The 19,257-nt window shown below is 32.9% G+C and overlaps 1 protein-coding gene across 1 annotated transcript; it reads right to left on the minus strand.

The window, feature by feature from the left end:
* Positions 1–15,697: 15,697 nt before the first annotated feature.
* Positions 15,698–17,646, minus strand: LOC110868762 (protein COBRA). The gene is made up of 5 exons (XM_022118017.2): positions 17,545–17,646; positions 16,801–16,880; positions 16,235–16,691; positions 16,011–16,162; positions 15,698–15,897 (listed from the first exon to the last, which is right to left on the minus strand). The coding sequence occupies exons 1-4, from the start codon at positions 17,633–17,635 to the stop codon at positions 16,023–16,025; spliced, it is 768 nt and encodes a 255-aa protein (XP_021973709.1). The 5' UTR covers positions 17,636–17,646; the 3' UTR covers positions 15,698–15,897; positions 16,011–16,022.
* Between the last annotated feature and the right edge of the window lie 1,611 nt (positions 17,647–19,257).

The raw sequence follows: 19,257 nt of genomic DNA on the forward strand, positions 1-19,257 counted from the left end.
GCAAAATTTAGAACGAAACGTAAAAACGTTAAACCAAAGACGCATGTTGCGATGTGTTAAGTCACAAAATTTAGAACGAACCATAAAGCGAAAATTTTGCGGAAAATGAAAACTATAAAGGACCAAAGTTGAAAGTAAAAAAAGTTGTGAGGATAGATTAAAAAGTTTTGTGTTTAAGTAAGAAAACAAATAGTTTTGGGTTAAAAGTGATTTATGAAATACTTTTGGGTGAAAAGTAAAAAAATCAATTAAAAAAAAACCCAAAGCCAAGGTTACAAAAACCATATGCATAACCATTTTTTCTTTGAAAAACCCTCAAAGCCAAGATTACAACACATAAGTAAAAAAAAATGGTTAAATCGCAAAAGATGGAAACTTTTGAATAGAAGTGAAAAATCAAATTAATCAAAGTGGTTAAATTGTATAAGATGGAAACTTTTGAATTAAAAGTGAAAAATCAAATTAATCAAAAGGGGTTAAATTACCAAAATTGAAACTTTAAACTTAAATTGTCAAATATTAAAACTTTAGGGTTAAAAAGGAAACAAATATTAAAACTTTAAACTTAAATTGTCAAAGATTAAAACTTTAGGGTTAAAAAGGAAAATTTTAATTTTTTTTTGAAAAACACCCTAAACCAATGTTACAAGTCATATATGCATAAACATGTTGGTTCTTTATAATGTTTAAATATATAACTTTTTAATGTTTTTTTATATCAATATATTATTTTTAATATTTATTTTTAGCTTATAGCATATTTTATTTTTTTCTATTTATTTTTAGCTTTTAACGTATTTTCTTTTTTTTTCCTTTTCTAAAATCATATTTCCTTTATCATTTATTTTGTTTTCAATAATTATTTTTTTCTTTTTTAGATCATCTTTACTTTATCAATTAATTTAATATTTCTTTAATAACTTATGTTCGTTAATTTTTTTCTAAAATTAATTTGATATTTCTTTAATAATGTTTGTTCGTTAATTTTTTTTTTCTAAAAATTTAAGTACGTAGTTGTGCTTAATTTTTACCCTCGATTAGTATAAGTTTTATTAAAAATGAATTTATATTAAAAAATAAAGTATTTATTTGGTATCGTAAAATGATACGAGATAAACTGAACCGATTCTTATGGTTTGGCTTTCAAAACAACATGCTACATTTTCAAATAACGTCTGTTTTATATTATCATTTGATTTGTTTCGCCGCAACGCGTAACGGAAAAAAAAACTAGTTATATAGAACTATCAGGTTAACAAATCGCTAACTAGGAGAGAGAATATTACATGAAAAGCATTGGGTTGTTAACTCAAAGAGGCTAACGCAACTTATAGTTTTTTGAGTAAGCTTCCGTTTTGCTCCCTGTAGTTTGGTCACTTTAATGGTTTTGCTCCAAACCTTTAAAAATAGCCAGTTTACTTCTATTTAACTTATCTTCGTTTCACTCCCCGTCTCTAACTCTGTCTAAAATGTTTGTTAAATGTATGGGTATTATGGCAATTATATATATATATATATATATATATATATATATATATATATATATATATATATATATATATATATATATATATATATATTTAGTTGATTTCTAAAATCCATTTATTAATATAGATATTTATTTATATATATAAAATGAAAAACTCATCTCTCCCTCGTTCACCCCTCCCCCCTCTCTCTATAACTTTCGATGCAACCAATCACCACCACCACCTCACCAACCACCAGCACCCAACTGATCACCACCGCCTGCCGACCACCCCAACACCACCTCCTCCCCTTCGCTGGTATGAAATTTGAGTTCTCCCCAAAACAACCAGATCTGAATAGGGGATTTCTCCCCAAACAACTAGATCTGAAAATCGATTTCTCCTAAAGACCTGTGTGGTCTGATATTGTTGCTGGTTCACCTTCTTTGGCCACTGCAACTGACGTTGGTGCTTCAACCCCCCCCCCCGATTAACTTTCTAAGTTACTTGAAATTAAACTAAAAACCCTAATCAGGGTTTTGAATACAAGCATTGAGTAAAAAATGGATCAAATAAGAGAATTGAGATGTGAATCTGAGTTAGTGATGGTTATCGGTAAGTGGCCGGAATAAAGTGAGGTGTTACCGGAGAAACGGAGTCGGAGAGGAGAGAAAAAACAGGCGGCAAATGGGTTGATAATGTCGCTTTGTAAAAATCTGGTTCACCCGTCTCGAATAAACCCAATCAAAGGTAGGTGATGACGGTTTTTTCAGTGTCGGTGCGGCTGGCAGAGGTAGAGTCTTGAACCGGTTTTGCCGGTTTTTTCAGTGTTGGTGCGGCCAACGGAGGAGGTAGGTGATGACGACTGGATTTGAGTTACGGTGGTGACGGTTGGATTTGGGGTTGTGGTTGCAGTCGGACTTGTTACGGTTGGAGGTGGTGGTAGTGGTGTTTGATGGTGCTGGTGATGACCGGTCATTGTTACAAAAAGGGAGAAAGAGAGAGATACATAGTGATGAAGGTAGGAATGTTTTTTATTGATTATGATTAAAAACAATTAAATTCTTTTTATAAAGTTACTAAAACACCCTTCTCATTATATGTAAAATTACCAAATTGCCCTTATTTTTAACAAACATTTTGGATGGCGTTAGGGGCGGGGAGCAAAATGGTGATAAGCTTCATAGATCAGGGAGTAAAATGGCTATTTTTAAAGGTTTGGGGGCAAAACCGTTAAAACGACCAAACCACAGGGAGCAAAACGGAAGTTTACTCTAGTTTTTTTCTCACATAACTAGAAAACCACAAAACTGAAAACGGAAACAATGTCATCCAAAATAACAAAACTTTTAGTCCTTTTCGCGCTAAAGATTTCTTCATTTCTGACTCGCCAAATGATCTGCCAAGTCACAAACATAATCACCTCAATAACTTTTTTTATTCTCCTTCAACAACACATAAGAATCCAGCCATTGAATCATTGAAGTCAGTTTTTTATTAATAGGAAAAAGAACATTAATCCACCTCGAACAACATCTCAAATCTTAGACGGGAGGTTGAAAGACCCAAAAAATGTGATCAAAAGTCTCCACACAAAGTCGAGCAAAGAGGGCAAGAGATATGTTGGATTTCAAATCCTTTTTTACTGAAGTTCAATTTGGTAGACAAGTGATCTTGTAAAACTCTCCAAACATAGACACTAACCTTTCTAGTGGCATACTTATTCCATCTAGATAGGGAATATCCATCTGGAAGAACAATCCTATCAATAGCTAATCTGATGACTTTAACAAAATAAATCATTTTGACCATCAAAATCCCATTCCCACATATCCTCACCTCCAATGAGGTTCACCCCAGATAACATAGAAACAAGCTCATTAAAATGACATCCTTCAACCGCCCCTCTCACCTTGGACTATGCCATCAATTCCAACTTCACTTGTAGCGATCAAAAACTTTTAACATTTCTATCCGTTTCCAACAAATACAATCTCATGAGTCGGGATCTAAAAGCATCTTTGCCCACCCAAACATCCTTCCAAAACGAGATCAACTTAACATTTTTGACCATTTTTTCAACGGAGAAAGAGGAATAACACATCATAATTATTTAATTGTGAAACAATTTTAGAAATATTTACCCACCAAAACATTCTTTGTTGTTTATCTTATCTTTTGTTTATCATTAGCAACCTGAGTGTTATCTTGTATTTTGTTTATCGTTAGCAACCCGAGTGATCCACATGATGAAGATATTGAAAGACTTCAACAGAGGATACGGTACCTTGAATTACAACAGGAGACGCGTCTAGAGGAAACAGAGTCAGGGCAACAGCATCAGGGCCAATGAAGATAGGGGAGGAGAAACCTTTTAGCCATCAGTAAAGGCCACATGAGGAAACTGCATTATACACCATTATTGGCACGATGGATACGAGTATGAGGAGGATCCTTTCAATTTATACACGTATGATTTGTATTCCAATGTCGATGATTCTAAAGGTGATTTTGACTCGAAGAAGAGTCCTTTTCAAGTTGGAGAGGATGTTGCAGGGGAAATGATATGGGTATTGATCGACCCGTCGACCAAGGATCCAACGATCTGGAAGACATCAATCTAGAATAAAAGGTGTATCGGGAGTTCGAATTTCACTAAACACAACACCAGTTTGATTTGGATTCGTACGTGAGTGAAGATGATGGTGGCTTTAACTCGAAGAATGTCCTTTCCCATGTGTGTTTTTTCTTTTCTTTAATGTATAACGATCTATATGAGGATTTGAATTCGTATAAGTATTCTTGTATTTTAGTTTAGTTCTGAAGATCAAAAGCAGATTTTTTGAACAATTTAAGGTTAGTATCTCATTTCCTATCTCATTTTCTGATTTAGTATTATATACTAGAGTTTGTTGACAAATCAAGAAAGTTAAAAGAAATTTTGCAGAAGGAATAAGATGGTAAGAGAAAGTCAAGTTCAAAGATTTTTTTTAATCCAAGTGAAAGTGAAAGTGAAGGAAGAAAGCAAGTAAGAATCAAATCTTAGTGGTTCATATAACAAGCAAGAAACTGAATCCTGTGTGGTTCATAGTAAGTCAAAACGAATTTCAACAATTTGTATGATAAGTAGCAAGATCGAACCATTTTATTCATATAGAAAAAGCAAGATCGAATCATCGGGATTCAAATAGCAAGAAAGACCCGTGTACAATCAAAACCTGTGTGGAACAAATAAAAAATCTTTGTGGTACAAAAACCTTTGTAGTACAAAACCATTGTGGTGAAAGACCCATTGGTATGATTATAAATAAAGAAGCATGAGTGAAGAAAACAAATGCAAGAACGGACGAAGGTGCTATGTGTAACGTTCCGTACTTTCGTACTTTCTAATTTTAGAAACTTGTAATTGTATTCCATCTCAATCATTGTAATCCGAGACTTCGATCATAATGGAAATTCATATTTTAAAACTATCATGTCAAATTCGTGCCTATTTGTTATTCAATCAATCATCAAATACATGTTTATGTGTGAAACCGAGACATACTATACATTCGTAATGTCATTTTACATACATCATACTTGCACTATGCTTTAATACACTTTTCATACTTGAAAACATATTAAAATACAAGTTTCTAGCTTAAAATGCCATAAAAATCAAGTTCAGGGGCCAAAAGTAAAGATAAATCTATAAGTTTGGAATACCACATCCTCGCGTTGCGCGATGACGAACCCTTCCCTCGTTCTCGCGACGAGGCATAATTCGTAGAAAGTTGTTTAAACCATCCGGGTTGGTCACTGTCCCATCTCCATTCACCTCCAATCACCTTACAACCCCATTAAAAAACTAACTCTAATCATCCATTATAAAACCAAACCTCCCACACCTCCATTTCACTTTTCTCACACTCAAATCACTCTCTAAACTCTCTCAAGAATCTGAATTTGAAACTTTAGGGCAGATTACTCCCAAGTGTAAAAGTGGGCTTCAACTCACTTTATCATTCTCTTCTTCATGAATTCTTGCTTCATCTCACTTGGATAAACCTCTAGGAATGTAACCACAAGTTTACCATGGTAAACTAAGTTGGTACATCACCATTTGAGGTCCAAAGTTGAGTTTAATTTATGTTTTGATTAAGAATCTTTGTGTTAAACACTTTGTACAATGTTATTTGGATATCATTGCACCGAACCAAGTTGCCAACAAGTTTCATTGTTGTCACACCCCGACCCGCAGCGGATATGGTACGGGGCATGATGATTGTCCATAGCTCATGACACTATTATAAGTTTAATATTTAAAAGCATCAATTTTAAATTGTCACGCATAATCATAGAATGTGTTCATCAAAACTCATACAATATACAAAAGATAAATACTCATGTACAAATATCCCAATTATTACTAAGGCACATCCTATGTGTCATCAACTTCAAATCCTCTCAAAGTCAAGTACCTATATCATGCGTAAAAAGGTTTTGGGTCAACAAAATGTTAGTGAATAGATCTAGATTCTAAATAAAATGTTTTGCTTTATTAATTGATTTATTTTACTTAGAAATCTTTTAAAAATATATTTAACATGCAATTTCATGTGTTGTAGAAACATCCATAATCACCACAACCACAACAACAATCAACAAATAACCACAATCACAATATAGATACAATAGAAACAATAAGATTCAAAGACTACAACGTGCATTAGTCTCAAGCCCCAAAGAGCGAGTTTAATACTGGTGGCGATACTAGGCTACAACCCATGATCGTGGGGACCTAGTCAACCAGGTGGATCCACGCGAAACCTGTTGTAGGTCCACTTGGAGGATCAAGAAACCTACTTTCTTGTTGTTAGAACACAAATACAAGTGCGGAATCCTTGTATATATGCAACCAAAGCAAAGTATAAAGCACACACGTAACCAAAGATTCACTAATCTTGATTAAATGGAAGAGAACATACACAAACACATACATACAGTGTTTTACAGACTCACCAAGCTCTCTTAGTCTGTTCTGCACAACAATGCTGTCTTATATAGAGTCCCAGCCCAGTAACATCACGAAGGATGTTACTGGGCCCACGAAGAACATAGTTCTTCATTGATCATAACCACGAAGAACCAAACAGTGTACGAAGAACATTCTTCATGATGACCAATCTCCATGAAGAATGGGTTCTTCGTGGAGGCCTGCAAATAGCAAAGGTAAGACAGAATATAAGTGCAGAAAACAGATAAGGAACCCAAACATGTGCAGACTGCATTCATAGCAGTTGCATTACAAACAAACATACATAACTGTACAACTGTCTACCAAGTCAAGATAGGAGGATATCTTGACTTGGTCGACTCGACCAAAACAAACAGACTCGATAAAACGTAAAGACCGTTCCATTACATTACAACGCAAACAAAATAAGAATAAACGACATACACAAAAAGTGCATCAACACATGTGACACAAAGCGAGTAAACACATAGATACACATATATGCAATGATAGATACAATGAACGCGATACAAATAGTAACACATTGACTTTGCATGTTATTTAATCGCGTAGAAAACAATAGAAAACACGACACATGATACACCCCAAAAATATTTAATGTCTAAAAAAGGGAAGAGAAATAGATCTACTCACTGGTTACGAAGATATAACCACGAGAGTTACCACACGAAACGGGAGGAAACATCGAACGAATTATCCTAAAAATATGAATAAGGAAAATATACTGAACAACCAATAAATGAAACAATAAAATTACATATCCTATTCTTTGGGCTTTTGTCTAGATTAAATTACAAATCTAAACTACCATCAACTATTAAATAATTAGTTGTGACTAAATAATTTATGTAACCTACTCATTCTATTAAATACATAAGTTAACCCTCATTAGTCAATAATAATTTACATTAGTATCATTAGTCATAAAGATATATATTAATGTTATTTGTCATAAGTATATATTAATGTCATTAGTGACAAAAATATGTATTATTGTTACCAATCACAAAATATAAGCTAATATCATTAATGACTAAAAAAATATATCAAGTCCTAAATCAATATTTACAAATATGCAACCTTAACCAAAAGACATCTCTTACATAAATTACTAATTAGGAAACTTATAATATTAAGAAAAAGAAAAATATACATTTTTATATTATTTCATGGCAATATATTATCCAATAATTAGTAAAATAACCCATATTATATATATAGGTAGAGGATCCTGTAAAAAGTCCAACTTTTGTGAGAAGTGTGAGAAATAATTTGGGAATGACAAGTGTCCCTTATCTTAATTAATTCAAAAGGGTATATTAGTAATTGTCCATTCTTATCAATTAATTGATTTACAAAGATAACTGCCAAAAATATCAGGCGATATATTAGGGATGTGATTCGAATTCGATTTGTTCTATACATTAAATTGTTTACGGTAAGTTCTTGTTGTAGTGTTATATTCCCCAGTCAATAGTGTTATATTATGTACAAGTATCTTTAATCTCCTTTTCATAGTGTTTTATCCCCATCAATAGCGTTTTATTCTGTATAGTGTCTTACAGTAAACAGATAGTGTTATATCTTTCTATAGTGTTTTATCATGTAATATACTGTTCCTTTTCATAGTGTTTTATCCTCATCAATAGTGTTTTATTCTGTATAGTGTCTTACAGTAAACATATAGTGTTATATCTTCCTATAGTGTTTTATCATGTAATATACTGTTCCTTTTCATAGTGCTTTATCCCCCATCAACAGTGTTTTATTTATGTATAGTGTCTTACAGTAAACAGATAGTGTTATATCTTCCTATAGTGTTTTATCATGTAATATACTGTTCTTTATAGTGTTATAAAAAGTTGTTGTGAAGGAAATCGAAGAATTTATTTCAGTACGAGAAATTCACTGATTTTTTAGGAGATTGATAGGGGTTTTGAAACAGTTACCATAAATTCGCTGATTTATAGGAGATTGATGGGGATTTTGAAACAATTACCATATTTGAAACGTTGGAAAAGTCACTATTGGCCTTTAATTTTACATAAGGTCCTTCTAATTAAAACACAATTTACATTTTATACCCTATTGATCTCAACCATTAGATCAAATATCCAATGGCTTAAAACACTTCTTACCCTTCTCAAATTTTAAACACTTTTTACCATATCCCTACCCTATATATATATATATATATATATATAGTTCATTTGAGAAGAAAATTTAATCGAGAAGAAAAAGAACAAAGGGTATAATTGTAAAACATTAAATAGTTTTTCATTTATCTCATTTATTATCATCTTTGACTAATTAATTAGTCATAAAAACTATCATCCTTCACACTAATGCTCTTTTTACTACACACATCAAAAGTTACCCTACACCTTTCGAAATTTACCCTTCACATGTTGAAATTTATCCTACACAACTCTTAATTTATCATATTACACATTGTAATTTACCCTACACTCTAAATTATTTTATTTTACTTTTTTAAAAAAAATATATATTTTGAAGATAAGTTACAACTTTTAATGTAGTTAGCTATTAAAGAGAAATACTACTAATTAATGATCTTTGTAGGTTTACCATATTACCCTTATAGTAACATTAAATACTTATTTTAAATGAAGTAAAATGAAGCATTTTAATTGGTTGAAATTTCTTCTTTTTTCTTCTTTACATAAAGTTTCTTTTCATTTGAACTCTCCACTATATATATATATATATATATATATATAGAAAGTATAATGTACATTACAGCTTAACCTACAAAACGTACGCGACCAAATTACGCAAGTGCATTTGAAAATCACGCAAGTTGTAAATGGAAACCTAATCACGCATGGGACCAAAATTCTGCATTATTACGCATACATGTATGGTAATCACGCATGGCTTTTTTGTTCAATGTATAATCACGCATGTTATAAAGTTAATTACGCCTGTTGTGATGCCGTCGCGTACGTTTTGTAGGTTAAGCAGTTTTGTACGTTAACCTTTCCCTATATATATATATATATATATATATATATATATAGTGGAGGGTTCAAATGAGAAGAAATTTTTTGTAGGAATAAAAAAGAAGAAGTTTCAACCAATAAGAATGCTTCATTTTACTTCATTTAATATTTGCATTTAATTTTAATATAAGGATATATTTGTAAACTTACATAGATCATTAATTTGTAGTTTTCCTCTTTAATAGCTAATTACATTAAATTTGTAACTTATTTTTAAAAATATGTATTTTTTCAAAAAATAAAAAAAAATTAATTTAGAGTGTAGGACAAATTACTTGGTGTGTAGGATAAATTACGAGTTGTGTAGGATAAATTTAAATATGTGTATAATAAATTTCAAAATGTGTAGGATAACTTTTTATGTGTAGGAAAAAAAAATTAGTGTAGAGAATGATAATCTTTATAAGTAATTAATTACTTAAAGATAGTAACAAATGAGATGAATGAAAAACTAGTTAACAATTTACAATTGTACCCTTTGTTCTTTTTCTTCTCAATTAAATTTTCTTCTCAAATGAACCTCCCCCTATATATATATATATATATATATATATATATATATATATATATATATATATTTGTGTAAAAGTCATCTTTTTCTTATATTTAGTTTTAAACCATCAATTTTATATAATTTTTCCATGAATCATGAAAGCCAACGCAAATTCCATAACCCATTTATTTTATCAACAAAGAGTTCCCTGTATCATGAAATCCCTTAAATTCCATAATCTATTTTTGTTTTAAAAATTGAGAAACACAAATTCTTAATTTTTATATTTAAAAGAAATCAAATTTTATATCAAACTCTATAAGACATGATAGAGACAATTTTTTCATAAGAAACATATGTAACACCTAGAAATTCACAAGAAACACGATTTGATAATCATGTTGATAACCCACATCCTTAGCCCATCATTATCTAAACAAAACCAATAATAAAAGCCCCAAATTTCTAAAACTAGACTCTAAAAAATAAGAAATAGGATTTACATAAATATTGCCTCTGTCTCATGAATGGATAGTGGGGTTTTAGAGAACTCTAGAAATTAAAAGAAATAAGTTTTAAGATTACCTACTTGATGAAGAAATGAATAAAATGGCAAATAGAAAAGTCCTAAGCTTTTGGTGATGCTCCTTGTCCAAAATGCAAAGTTGGAAGACAACGAGTAGATGGAGAATCCGAATTTGGTTGTGTATTTTGGCTCAGAGATTATGCATAGAAAGTTGTAGCCTAAAGAAAAAATGCAATTGGTGAATTGTTTTGATTTTTAATTAGCCTAGTAATGGGGTGTTTAAGTGCCATTAAATTGGCAATAACATTAAATTGGCAATAACACTAATCATCAAGACCCAATTAAATGGGATAGCGGGCAAGCCAAAAGGTTGAGAAATGAAGGATTCTAGAGATTAATAATATTATCAATTTAATTATTATACTTAGCATATTATAACAATAAATAACCACTAAAATTCACAAGTAATAATAAAGAATTTCATACTTTCATTTATTACGGCCCGAGTTCAGTTTTACAAACGAGTTATTATAGATCAAGTGTCCAACCGGGATTTTTTTATAAAATTATCATTTTTAAATCTTGAAAATATTCACGTTAATGAAATCATTATGCGACAAAATATAAATAATAAATTACAAACATTCGTCTTTATATTTGTTACTGTTAGGATCTGATTTTTAAAATGGGTTGGTTTTTCTAAGATCCGATTTTTTAGATCTTATAATTGTTGGGGGACTTGTGTTAAGGTTTGAATCCAGAAACTTCGAGGATATACACCTCCTATTCTATCAAACTAAGTCACCAAACAACTTTCAAGTAAACAAAGTGAACAAACTACACCAAGTCTTCAAACACTATCCTTGTTTGAAATGCACTCGTCTAGTTTAACTCACTTAGTTGTTTTGGTGAATTAGAGGTTTATTTTGTTCATTATAATTTATTCATGACCATCCGAATCATCCTTGAGATAACTTGTGTTTTGCTGAATCCACAAGTATAAGGGATTTTAATCCTACCTATGCATGACCATACTTGACAAGCCTAACATTTTACTATATATATATATATATATAAATATATATATATATATATATATATATATATATATATATATATATATATATATATATATTATACATACCGAACCATAATATCAACCAAATCATGGTTGAATGTTATGAGTTATGGTAGATATCATCTAGAGTAAATTACAAGTTTTGTCCTTTATCTTTACATCAAATTTCAGGCGCTGTCATTTAGCCAAAAAGTTGTCAGGCGGTGTCCTTTACGTTTCAAAATCTTGCAAGTTTTGTCCTTTAAGCCAAACCATGTTAGAATTTTCAGTTAAAATACCCCATGTGCAAGGCACATGAGGGTAAAATGGTCATTCTCTCTCACCCCTTTCAATTCCCTTCTTTATATCCCATACCAACCCCTCAAATCATCTCATAAACACACTCGCTGTCCCTCTTCTTTCACAGTTAGGGTTTTTAGCACAAATCAAAGGCGATCAGCAGAAGCAATGTCTCAAGACAGCAATGTCTCAAGACGATGATGGATGGTATGTTCGTAACAGTCTTGACAATGAACACCTCACATCCTCTACAAATGTCAACAAAGTCTAAAACGCTACGTGCGTCTATACATATCAACAAATCAAGAAAATCTGTACAGATAGATTAAAACACAAATCAAAATTGAAAATAGTTACATAACGAATAACGTTAAACCGACTGACCTCTGAATTCTGATGTGTTGAAGAAACATGGAATTGAGGTATGAAGGATAAGTATTGGAAATGGATCTGGAAGCATCGGATTTCGAATCACCCAATCATCCGAAATGAAGAAGAGAGAGAAGAGCATCCCCAAAACCAAAAATATCAAAACCCCCCCAAAAATTAGATGTAACAGGTGGTGGTGGTGCTATATTCATCATCAAATCCTCAATCATCCGAAATCAAGTTCACCAACACGGCAACACCCTTCGACAACAACCACCATCGGCCACCATTGCTTGGCGGCCATAAATCAATTCCACCACCGGCGGTCACCACCAATACGACGGAGCAAGCACCAAAGTCCACCGAAACCCTAGATCTGTCGTTGGCAGCACTGTCGCCTCTGTCGCTCATCTCCGCCGCAACCCATCGTACACCACCACCCCTGTGACACCCACCAAATGTCATTGAACACCACTACCCCTGCCCTTCCACCGGAGTACCGCTGTTGAGTACTACATCTCCACCAGAGTACCCCTGCCCTTCCACTGGAGTACTGCATCACCTCCGCAGAACTCTCTTTTGGATCATGAAACAAACATTAATCATTGACTACTGATCAATATTTAGAATTGGCCATATAGTTGTTCCATCTGCAAATGGAGAGAGAAGAGAGAGAGAGAGAGAGAATGAGGGAGGAAGAACTTTTATTATTTGTTTTTATTTTGTACACAATAGCCCCTTAATATTAGTTGTTGTACATAATAGTCCCTAAAGAGATGAAAAGACAACAATGCCCTCATGTGCAAGGCACATGACCAGAGTTAACCAAAAAATCTATCTGGGTTTGGCCTAAAGGACATAACGTGCAAGATTTTGGAACATTAAGGACAAAACTCGTAAACATTTGCGCTAAAGGACAGCGCCTGCAATTTGGTGTAAACATAAAGGACAAAACTTGTAATTTACTCTATCATCTATGTTCTTGATTTCTCAAATTGGATTCTAATAGGTGATTTGGTACCTATGAAAGCACACTAACGTATAGTGTCTCAGTTGAGTGTCTAGACAAGATGTAATTTTCTTGTATACATACTTTCTAGTAACTAAAGTCCCGAATCCAAATCCATCAACAATCCCATGAACTAACACACATTCGTTTCCCCCATTGTAGGATAACTTCAGTGTCCAAATCTTCAAGTCTCACCAACTCACGTTTGTGGAAGCTTTGCAACCAATGAATATACTCGAAACCCCTTTTATGCTTTAATCACTTTTTGAGGTGTAACATGTGTAAAATAAACAATCTCACTTATGCACACAATCAAACTTATGAAATCACTCAATCCACCAAACATGTTATTTGTTATGCTTAGGTTATCCATGCTAGATATTCATTTATGTAACTACTTGTCATTAACTTGGCTAGCATACCTTAACATGTATAGTGTTATGTGATTAGCACACTGCCCATTTTCGTGGTCTATGTTAAGCATTCAATCAATACAACCTTATTCAATGCGCGATAAGATTATGCTCGTGGAATCTTTGGTTTGACACTTAGGTTGTGCATGCTAGTATGTAATTCAACTTAGTATACTAATTGCCATGTTGGATTTGAGAACCATTTTATTGTATGCTATGTAAAACTAAACTTGTATGATCACCGACCTATTTGTGTTGACGGAAACTTTAATATATGTTGCAAGAAATTAGCTTGATGCACGCAAATCTACTTAGGGTGGATTCGAAACACACAAAATTTTTATGTTATGTATTTCCTTTCGTTTGTTTATGTTCAAGTTGCAAAATGATGTACTTTCCATTTCAAGACAATGTATTTCGGTTTAGTATGAAATGAAATATCGTTTACTTAAATTATTGTCACAATTAGTATGTTATGAAGTCTTAAACAATCTCATTTTGTCTTATTGCGGTGTGACACTATGAATGCGAATATTATGGACGCAAAAGCATACAAATGCACAAAGTGGAAAGATATGGAGGAAGAGAAGGAACAAGAAGCTCATCTTGTGTGGAATAAAAAGAACTAACATTGTAAATACATGGAAAGAAAATTAAAGACTTTCCTTAGATTATGTTTAGTTTAATAGGGAGTATTTGGTAGGTAAACCAACTATAGAAGTCAAATATGTCACTATTAGAAAGTATAGTTTGAGTCATACATACATGCATGCATACATACATGCATGCATACATACATACATGCATGCATGCATACATACGTAGTACGTAGTACGTACATACATACAAATGTGTATATATATGTGTGTGTAATAGTCAAGGGGTAGTATTGTAAAGTTTATAAGTTAGAAACTATTTACGTCATTTGTATTAAGGTTGTCAAAAGAATGCGACGTTTCATCGATCCCTATGATCTATATATACATGCTGTGTATTCATTTTAAATAAGGGAGAGAGTGAGAGATGTTCAATTAATTCAAGTTGTGTTTAAGAATTCATCCTTGTTTACTTCCATGCGATCATTGTGTTAATTTGATGATTGAATGTCGTTCTTGATTCGATTAGGGCAAATAATGGTATCAAAGCCAAGTTTAAATCAATCACTTAGAGGGAAAAGGAAATTACCGACGACCGGGCGAGTTATAGTCACTGTTGCAATACAAGAGTATACCTCATCATGGACTTCTTGCTAGATAAGAGCCGGTTGTGTTTGGGCATCTTTCTTCATGTAGTCCTTCCACTACACACAGGGTCGGCCCAAGTCCAAGTATTTTGAGGCTTGGGCTTTAAGCCTCCAACTTAAAAAAAATTATATATGATATTTGGGTTGGGCTAAACTTATCTTTATACATATAAAAAATATATAAAAATACAAAAAAAAATTAAATTAACTTTGCCAATAATAAACCTTTAAGTTTATTTTGCCGGTTCCAAGCCCGGGTAAAGGAGCGTTTTTCTCAAATAGTGTTTTTTTTTTTGTTTTTTTTTTGAAAAGAGGCCTCGAGTTTTTAATTCGCTTTAGGCCACCAAAATGGTTGAGCCGGCCCTCACTACACAAGATCAACATCATTTTCATTACATCATGTTGTCACAAAGTCCCAAAGATCTTGAGATAGTAGCATAGTCTTCACCCAGATACTCCAAAATTCGTATTCCTCACCTTTGATAATTGGAAGAGCGGCTTACGCCATACTTGATCCATTACTTGCCATTTCACTAAATGATTTGCAGTAAATTGACTCAAGAGTCAAAAATGGAAAATGTATTCACTATCTCAAAGATTACCAAAGGGAGGCGCAGTGGCGCACCATATATATATAAAATTAACAAGCTATTACCCCTAACTAACCTTACTAATATTAATACTCTAACATGCAGATACAATATAATCTCACACTTGCAAAACAGTAAGCTCTAATACCACAATTTTGGATCAGGGTTTACACACACTGTCACACTTGTTAGAATGCTAGAATAAGTTAAGTTTATTCATCACTCAGTAAAGTTTAAATATCGAATACGATTACAAAAGGTAATGAAATAGACTAAAACAACATTATTAAGATTACTTCAACTGCAATTAAACAGCCAGGATATCAATGGCCACATGATTTGAATTATTCTCCAACAAGTATCACCATCAACATATGGTGAGCTTCTGCGAAAACAATTGTAAGAAAAAAACGTTATTCGATTGCAATAAAAGAATTAAACATAAGTAATTACATTTTAGACGAATACACAAATTGTTTAATAATAATAATAACTTACTTTACTCAACTTCTAAGCATTGTTACGACATCCACATGTACATGTATTGCAGGGAACAATTGTCCCGTTGTAGAAAGATTTGAGAGATGAACAACAAGAAGGGGGTTTTCCAGCCAAACGTAGCGAATATGTACATATAACATTCCATGTCACTGCAAAAACAAGAGTTTATGAGTTGAATAGTTTAATAGTTAAGTTTATGATTATAATTTAAGTAAACTTACTCATTGCTTGAGTTACTCTTCTTCCATCTGGAGTAATGAACTTTGTTGGTTTACCAACAATAGCGGGTCCACAGGTGTAGCCAGGTCCGGGTGCAAGCAAGGTGAAGTTTTTAGGTAACTTGACCGTTTTGTTGGTGGTTCCGGCTATGCCAACACTAAGCTGGAATGAGCTGATATAGTTGTTGGGATCTAGGCCCCGTACGCTAAGAACACCTCCTTTACAACAATTCGCAATCTGCTGATTGTAAGGGGCCCCTGGTAACAAATCTACGACGGTTGGAGTTTTCTTGCAGGAGTGTGGTACTGCACCTTTAAATACTGAACAGTCTCCTTGCTCGGTGGCTTGACCGCCCAACATGGACCATATTACCTCTTTCTTGGCCCAGGTCCAACCTAAGGTCCACCCAGGAGGTGAAATGTAGCGGTATTGCTCGAAGTTGTATATTGTAACAACGGCCTACCGATAAAATTATAAAAATGCAGTTTATATGAAACAACTTAATAAGTGGAATAAGCAATCCCAAACATTCTTTAAACCTAAAAAAACATTATTATTTGACACTTACAACATAACCATCAGGGGTCCAATTCATAACATCCCACTTGATTGTGATGTTTCCATTTGGGTCTTGTGCATCGTAGGCTTCTGCTAATTAACAAACAATCATTTATCTTGAGTAAAGCTTATTATTCTTCACTTATTTCAAGAAGGAAAATTGGTTTTTAATAAACCAATCTTTGTCCCGTTGGTAAATAATAATCTTACCTACGTAATTGGTATACAATAATTCTACCTATCAACATGTTGGTACTCAATGAACTTCGGTTAATTTTTTTTAACTGAAGTTAGTTTTTAAGTTTTATTTATTACACAAACAGTCCCTGTAGTTGTAATTTACTAGTTTTAACTATTTAAAAACTAGTAAATTACAGTCCCTTGAGGTTTTTTTGTTTTATAAAATAGTTAAAACTAGTAAATTACAACTACAGGGACTTTTTGTGTAATAAATAAAACTTAAAAATTAACTTCAGTTAAAAAAAATTAACGGAAGTTCATTGAGTACCAACATGTTGATAGGTAGGATTATTGTATACCAATTACGTAGGTAAGATTATTATTTACCAACGGGACAAAGGTTGGTTTATTAAAAACCAATTTTCCTTTCAAGAAAATTAAAATATACAAAGCAATTTTTGCATAGTATCATTTTGTTATACTAACTTGATTTGATCATTGATATCTTGATCAACAAATATCTAATCTTTTTTATTAGAAACTTCAAGAACTTAAATGTAAACAAGATTCAAACCTGTGAGAGTGAAGCTGAATGAAGAAAGCAAGATGGCAACAAAAATGGTGGAAATTGAAATTTTGGTGAGAGATGTTAAGCAGTAATCCATTGAAGACAGTTTTGTTAAGCTAGTGTGAAGAGAAAAAGAGAGGCCTTCTCTATTTAACACAATAATAACAAAGCAGTGATTTGGCTGTTAGTCAAAGAAAAGGTCAACCCAATGACCCATTCATTATTAAATAATAGAAGGGCGTTCGTTTGGTGAAATTTGGCCATTTCCATAACATATTTTATATGCTTGTTCCAGAACAGCTTAAATTAAGCTGCTTAATGGACGACAGTAATCCTAATCAGTAATCATGCTATTAAACCAGCATGTTGTGTCGGGACGCGTTTGGAATATGGTACGTATCGCACATCATGACAACCTAAATAAAATCATAATATGAACCAAAATGATATGCACATGTGTTTGGTCTGTTGCGTAGCGGCTCGGCTCTGAATATCGAAACCTAACGAAGAAAAAGTTTCACTTAGACACTTAGTTTAAGACTCAATTTTATATGCTTGTATATATTGAGCATTGTATTTAAAATTTATGCGTTAAAATATATTTTATATTCATAACTTATTAATGGTATATATTAATTTCTATTTATTTTATTATCTCTTAAACAATTTATAAATAAAGCTAAAAACAAAAAACAAAAAACAAAAAAAGGAAGATACAGAAAGAAAAGAACAACAAAGAAAATACAAAATGAAAAGAAAAGATAAAAGAAAGAGGGGTGGGGGGAGCGTAGAAAATTCGGTCGTTATTGTTTTGAGTTCGTTATCATATGATTCATATCCTCATAGCCGGTAAATAATAAAGGTAAACAAGAAGGATAAAAAAAATTAAAATGGAAAGGGAAAAGTAAAACCAACCAACAGGATTCGAACTCGAACACCTTGAAGCGCCATAACTTACAATAACTGGTCTATTTTAACACCACTATTAAAGGGTCTGATCCTAGGCCATGTGTAGTCATAAAGTTCCTTTGGGGGCGTTATACGAAACGTGGCACGCCATGTCACTCAGGGGCTTTTTGGGGCATTATATCACTAGAGCGCATAGTCATAAAGACCCTACCCATCATTACCTTTTCTATTAATTATTTTATTTTTATTGAATGAAAATAAAAATGGCAGCAACATCTCCTCCTTCACGCCGCGAAGATCATCACACCAGCAACCAAAACCCACCCCATAGCGCCGCATGTTTCGGACTGGAGAGTATGCATGGTCTTGAGTCTATTTAATGTAAACTTTTGCAATGAATGAAAGTGTGGGTTTTGAAGCAACAAAGTTTCATCTTCGTGAGTTTGTTCTTTTGGGTGATTATTGCTTAAAACCCAACAATTAGATTGGAATTCAGGCCGTTATCAGCTCTAATCCTTTTTAAGATTTTCCCATATTTTGTCTTGACCATGTTATAAAAGGTGATTAGAAAATGAGCTACCTTAGACTTGTATTTCATAAGAAACTAGGATTTTTGCCCGCCGTGCGTTGCGGCGGCGCGCGGCGGGTGGAGACATATAGTAAGACAAAACACGATTCGTAAAACGCAGTGCGTAAAAGACAATTAAAAAAAGTGTAAATCACAAAGGAAGACACAAAGCGTACAACACAATGCCAAAGACATTTCGAAAAACACAATGTATTGGCATTTGCAAAAGTAGGAGTTGTAGT

This window comes from Helianthus annuus, chromosome 7, assembly GCF_002127325.2.
Source record: "Helianthus annuus cultivar XRQ/B chromosome 7, HanXRQr2.0-SUNRISE, whole genome shotgun sequence".
In the NCBI taxonomy this organism is placed as follows: domain Eukaryota; kingdom Viridiplantae; phylum Streptophyta; class Magnoliopsida; order Asterales; family Asteraceae; genus Helianthus; species Helianthus annuus.